The 6,896-nt window shown below is 41.8% G+C and overlaps 1 protein-coding gene across 1 annotated transcript; it reads left to right on the top strand.

Moving 5' to 3' along the window:
- The first annotated feature begins 3,422 nt into the window (after window positions 1-3,422).
- On the top strand, window positions 3,423-4,933 carry kcne4 (potassium voltage-gated channel, Isk-related family, member 4). Its single transcript, XM_072571761.1, has 2 exons — window positions 3,423-3,578; window positions 3,751-4,933. The coding sequence occupies exon 2, from the start codon at window positions 3,787-3,789 to the stop codon at window positions 4,249-4,251; it is 465 nt and encodes a 154-aa protein (XP_072427862.1). The 5' UTR covers window positions 3,423-3,578; window positions 3,751-3,786; the 3' UTR covers window positions 4,252-4,933.
- The last annotated feature ends 1,963 nt before the right edge of the window (window positions 4,934-6,896 follow it).

The following is a 6,896-nucleotide window of genomic DNA, read 5'->3' as shown; positions in this document are numbered from 1 at the left end:
AAGGATAGTAGATACCCAGTAGAAGGTGGGGTTAGGAGAAGGGATAGAGTCAGAGGGAAGAGATGGGGAGGAAGGTTCCAGAGGAGCTTGTGTATCTCTGAGATGAAGTAGCCTTCGTTCCTTAATGCCTGAAAGGAAAAGAGGAAGTTTCTTGTTAGACATTCGAATAAGTGAGAGGGTGGAACTGGGGGGGCATGGCAGCTCTGAGCCAGAGTGAGGTGATGCTGATGGGGAAGAGAGGTCAAGTGTGTGTACATGGTAACATATTGCATACAACTAAAGGCAGTAAGAGCAGCTGGCTGATGAGTGCTGTTCATTACAGAGATACCAGTGAGGCTGAGGAGCATTGTATATCATGGAGATAGCTGTAAGTCTAAGGAGAATTGTACATCATGGAGATACCTGTGACTTTTGTTTTTCCTGATCTCTAGCCAAACTGATTCTACTTTTTAACCTTCTGCATCAAGATCCTTTCTTACTCATGTCCTTATCTAATCCTTTCCCATTAGGGCTGCTCTTGCCCTCCTTTCCATCCTTCCTAGAGTTTTGACATGTTGTGTATCCTGGGAGATTTTTTTCCCCCAAAATGTGTTTACCTTGTAACTATGCCATAGAAATAATTACATCAAGTATTTTTATCTTTTATTTGCACTGTTAGTTAATATGTTAATATGAATGCTTTGCACATTCAAACTTATGTTGTCTTAACCACAATTTTCATGTAGGGATCAAAAAACAGAGGGCTCAGATTTAAAAGGATTTACAAAGGAACATACGTGATGTGAGCAAAATCTTTTTCTCAAGCAAACAGTTTGGATATGGAATGCACTGGCTTGACTGTGGTGGAGGCAGATTCAAAAGGGTATTGGAAGATTTTTTGGATCCACATAATGTTAAATGGTATGTTAAAACAAAAAGCAGGACATTGACCAGTAAGTAATGATGCTTATTTGAGGAGCCGGGGCATTACATTGGGCTGAATGGTCTCCTTCTGCACATCTATGATTTTGTTATTCTCTATATACACCTTATTTGTGGATGCACAATTGCAGTTTTTTTTTGTTCCTGTCTGTGCCACTCTGCTTGTCCTACCCAAATCTCTACTTTGCACTACAGTCTGGAATTTCTCTATAGATTTCTCAGTCTTGCTTTCCACTGACCTCTCAACCAATTTCTTTGAATTAAAAGTTAACCCATACTCCTAATTATAGGATTCACAACAACAGAGCACAATTGGAGCCCATCCAATTGAAACAACTATATATTTTCCAGTTCCGGTTCTTCTGAGAGCACACATTGAGGCATGCACTTAATTCTCTTAAATTGCCTGACTTTGTGTCAATTGTCACATACAGTATCTCAATAATTCAAACACTGTTACCTATGAGGTTCTGTATTTTAGTTTGGACCCTAACTCCTCAAATTCTCTCAACAGAACATCATTCCTCATTCTACATGGACCATGACAATAGGAACCTCACCCAATTTCCCACTTCTCAAGTTCATCTCCCTTGGTGAGGAGATATGTTTGACCTCGAATCTAGCAGGCAACTCAACCTTTGAAACTGTTGGCCACAACTACAGAGAAAATTATTTAACCCCTTTTCCTATTTTTCCCACTGAACCCATGATTGCCAAACTTCCCCTCCTCTTTTGTTCATGCGGTCTTCGCACATTTTGAGATGGTGGTAGGGATTGTTGTCATGGCTGATGCATTTCATGGGACCCTTTCCGTGACCAATAAGTTCTGGTTTGGCACGTGAAACTGGAATTTCTGGCTTAGAGGCAGGTACGCTATTACTATGCCATATGACCTCTTACCTAGTATTCCCGTTAAATTGCTGATAATTCAACTTCTTGTCCTGGCTCCAAATTAGCTGATATCAAACCGTCCTCTTTCTCTTCAGAGGTTGTTCTTCTTTAGGTTTGTTGACATCACCCAGACAACATGTTCTGTGGGAGAAAGACTAGATTGTAGAATATAGGTCTAATAATGAAATATTCTACTGAAATAACATAATAGCTAACAACCATGCTAGGGTCTACACTATGTACCAGATTAAAAGCTCACTGTAAAAATGTCAGCCTTATTTTTTTCCTACAATATTATTTTACTGCGACTCGATGTATTTTCGGCGCAATCTTCATGAATTACAGAGGTTTCTAATTTCAATGTTAGATTTTGGCACACAAACCGTTAATCCCAGTGGCACTGAAGTAAAACTATCCACCAAGTAAAAGGGCGCGCCGTCTCCTGTCGCCCCCAGAAGACGCGGAATCGCTCCACGCTCTGCGTGCAAGCGGCGCAAATAAGACATTTACGTGTGTTTCTGGATAAAATTTACTTTTCAGGCAGTACTCTCCGAATTAATATCTTCGACCAATGTAATAACAGGTTGATTCAAAGACATATGAACCTAATTGCATTTTCCTGCAGCCTTGCATTGTCTCTCACTGGGCTTTTAACTGAACACTCGGCAGAAGTGGGTACTGCGGAGGCTGGAGATCAGAGTCAAGATTAGTGTGGTGCTGGAAAAGCACAGCAGGTCAGGCTGCATCCGAGGAGCAGGAAAATCGACATTTCAGGGATTCCTGATGAAGGGCTTTTGCCCGAAACATCGATTTCCTGCTCCTCGGATGCTGTGCCCCAACTGCTGTGCTTTTCCAGCACCACTTTAATCTTGACTTTTAACTGAATTCTGTTAGGGGAGCGTTGACTATATCTTGACAATATCTGGCGTCCATCTCTATGCAAACTCCTATTTGGATATTTCCAGCTCTCTCTTCTCTCTAGGGGGCGGGGGGGGGGGGATAGGTGGGAGACGATTACTGGGTAGAAAATCCTCTTGTTTGATGGTTTGGGAGACATATTTACTCCAGGACCACTTCCTATTGAGGGTTTGCTTAAATTCCCGCTCATTTTTCTTCCATTTGTGAGAAACGCGTTTTAATCGGCGCCACTGACCTGGATTATGGGAGTTGGAAAGCAAACCACAGACGTGCTGATCGCCTTTTCATAAATTCGCTCCCACAAAGTGTCCAACAGGGGCGATGGATACAGCTTACAAAAAGCGCTGGAAGCATCAAGATTGAGCGTGAGCTCCTCCTGTTTGCACTGTTTATCGACATTAGCCATTTTAGGACAACTATTCAAACCGAGAGAGGCTACCACATAATCCAGTCGAAGTCTCTTGCTCTCTCCCTTTATTAAATGGGAGGGTTACTCAGTTTGCTGTTTCTCTTGTTTCTTGGTAAACTTTCTGCAAGAGCAACGTTCATCTCGAACAGACGTCATAGTATACAGTAGCTGCCAATTTCTCACCATCCCCCCCCCCCCCCCCCCGTTTTTACCAATAATGTGCTGCTCCGAAACCCTCACACACATTGGACCCGGCTCGGTATCTTACAGTTCGCTTCCCATTTAGCACGTCATGGGGGCCAGGGTGAGACCTATATAAAGCGCTGCAGCCGACCCAGCCAAAACTGAACACAGGCAGCCAACCGATAGAAACGGATCTCCATGAATCCTTAAGTAATCCCGACATCTGCCTGAAGTTTGAGACACTTTAGAACAAGCGGTAAGCAAATAGTTTACAACACTCTAGGTCGATCGCCTTGTCTGCGCTGTGATTGTAGGTAATAATTCGGTCGTATATAACATTCAAAATGTACTCTTAAATGATGTCATAGCTCTTAACATGTTTGGTTTATTGTTCAGAATGACATGACTGTTCATTCTTTCAATGCCAGACTCATTCGCTGTAAGAAACAGCAAGAACTCCAAAAATGATGGATCACTCAAATGAGACCACAACGGCCAGCCGCACGGCGAAGATTGCAAGTGACTCCGAGGACAACGAGTATCTGTACATTTTAATCGTCATGTCTTTCTACGGAGTCTTCCTCCTGGGGATCGTGTTGGGCTACATCAAGTCCAAGAGACAAGAGCGGAAAGATGGCAGGCTGTTCCTGTACGATGACAGGGGGGAGTGGGCTGGGCTGAAAGCGGTGCACATGCCCCTGGTGTTCAGTGCCTTGCCAGAGAGCGTGGTGCCCGCGCTGACTTGTGCCATGTGCACCATGGAGAGCAGCGTCAGCTCAGAGACGGCACAGGAGGACATTCAAGTGACCATCCCAGAGGAGGTCGGTGGGACTGCGAGCCTGCTGAGTGACTTCTCCACCAGCACCGAGCGCAACCCCCAACCCCCTACTGAAAGCCCCTGTTCAAACTTTTTGAATGGAATGGCCTGACCAGAAAGCCAGGGCATGGCTGAAGTTACCGTTTGAAGGGCGGATGCTGGCCAAATCCTGGAGGATTGGGACTGGACAGAGTCGTCACCGAGCACAGACTGCTGCTTGCCCAAATTTTCCAGCTCGGTCCAATTGTACACACGCACATACAGTACCAAAGGTTCGTTTTTCAAAACAAATATGGACACATGTCCTTTCCCCCCAAAAAAGATGCTTTTGCAATTGCACTTATTAGGCAAGTTCAAGCATATTTGCACAGATGGCAGCAAGAATATACAAGAATATAATAAGCATATTATGACATCCCATCATAGCACAACCTTGCTATTTCACCGATTGTTAATATTTTAGGTTATGTGGTAATGGAAGTTTTTTGTAAAAAAAAGTCAGTTACCTGTGGACAATATGCCTTTGTCTGCTGAATTTTTAAAAAAATGTAGGATGTGTAGAGGGGACTGAACCACACACTCTTCAGTCTGGGATGAAATTTAAAAGCGGCGACCGGGGAAAATGCTGCTTTAAAATCCCACACGCAACCAGCCTGGGAAGCACTTGAAAACTGTAGAACCTTCCAGATAAAGTTGGAATCTGCCAGAATTTCCACGAAGTCTTCTATCGTTTTTAAATTAATTTGTAAATAATGTAAATAAGTTAAACTGTAAAGAATGTGTAAATATTTATTACTGAGTTGGATTAAAACAATCAGAAGTTAAAACCAATCCTGGTCTGTGTTTATTTTAAATGTGAAAGTCAGATGTAATGAATCCCCGAGTGAATGCACCACCTCACTTGCTGGTGAGCCAAGAGGGCTCCAGGGTTCACTGACTTTGCTGAGTACACGAATCTGAAGGCATGTCCTCGATATTCCCAGGATCAGGACGGGGACAACTAGACAGGGGTCGCACTCTTGACCGCCAGGATCAGCGCTCCACATGACGCAATGTGCCGTCGCAAATCGTGTGAATATGCACATTCTTGGCCGCTTCATAAAACATATCTCATAAACATGCCGGTTTCCGGGTGATCCGCTGAATGAACTATTTGGCTCGATGATTAGGAAACCGAAATATTGGAGGAGGGTTAAAACAACAGAACAATAGTGAGGTCTCCGCTATACTGTGAACGCTAAGGTTTCAGAAAGAGTATAGGGAAATCAGTGAAATTCAGATAACATTAAATATTGCAGTAACTTTTATGAAGTTAACTTTGGGAATACATTTGATCTAATTAGGGTGATCATGATTTTAAACAGACTATAATGCACATTTATTAGAAATATATTTGAACATTAAACTTTTTCAAACAGTATCTGGATCTTTGCCTTAAATGTTATAAACTGCAGGGCTGTGCGCCGTGTGCAGGAAGTGGGATTATAAAGGGCATCTGGATGTCTTTGGGTCAGCATGGATATGATGGGCGAATGGCCTCCTTCTAAGCTGGATCGTTTCTATGGTTTTAAGATGCCATTGGTGAGCATTGACAAAAACTGATAGCAACTTCGTTGAACTACTGAAACACTTGGCATGTTTGAACAATACAGCTATACAGATTGTACCAAGACATTACCTTACTTGCGAGAGAAGTGATTTGACACTTCTGTATGATTCACTAGAAACAAAAAGCTTGTCAAAATACTTGACCCAAACTGTGCCAGTGAAATATTTAGTCAAGAGAGTTCCATGGCACACAACCAGTTCAATGTTAGAGATATCAGAACTTGAGCTAAAATTTGTTCAGTTTACACTAAGACTTTTTATTGCTTCAGTCAAGGAGTGCTCATCCTGGATGGAACAGATTGGTATTTACAAAGACGACCTTTATGCATATATTTGCAGTTAATCCAACATATTGGAAAACTTTTAAAAAGCATTTCATTTATTTAAAAGCGCAAGTTATATTATCATAGATATACTCTTCACGAAAGCTGGGTAGTCCATACAATTTGAAACTACTGCAGTGTGGCAACATGAAAAGAGTTCTGACTTGCTTCAAAGTCTAGGGTGCAATAGGGTTAATTTTTGAAATTCCATATTTGAGAAGTATGCTTAAAGTGTAAAAACTATTTGCTACATTGAGGTCTGCAATGATGAAATTTTTTTGGGGGTTGGGGTGGGTTACGAACAAAAGTAACAGCTCCTTGATGCTGATAATGTCTTTTGCAGTCATCTGTCTCTTGGAGCATTAGAAAACAGGTTCTTCTGCAACATGACTAAATGTATTTTGTGAAGATTATCAAGTATAGTACAGCACTAACGTGTGAGAGGTATGCTAAAGAATGTTGAAGAAAGTGAAGTTTCCATCTTTAAGTTTCCCTTCAGAGATTGTAATACAAAATCTAGACTGGCACTTCAGTGTAATACTGGGAGTGCTACAGTGCTTGCATCCTCCAGGTTAAATCAAAGCCCAATGCACTTCTCTGGCTAGATATGAAAGATTCCATGCAGCTTCAAAATGTTCAACAGAAATGCATTCTACAGAAAAACAAAATTGAGTCAGAAATATCCATCTGTGACTTTTTAAAGAGATTAAGAACAGTGTTAGATTCTAACCTATAATATGACCATTTTAGAAACCAGCAAATGACTGCCAAAACTTGATAATCAGGGAAAAAAGTAGGACAAGAGTGAACTGGCACAAAATATAAA

Source organism: Chiloscyllium punctatum, chromosome 6 (genome assembly GCF_047496795.1).
Source record: "Chiloscyllium punctatum isolate Juve2018m chromosome 6, sChiPun1.3, whole genome shotgun sequence".
NCBI classification, from domain to species: domain Eukaryota; kingdom Metazoa; phylum Chordata; class Chondrichthyes; order Orectolobiformes; family Hemiscylliidae; genus Chiloscyllium; species Chiloscyllium punctatum.
This window is presented reverse-complemented; position numbering and strand designations above follow the sequence as displayed.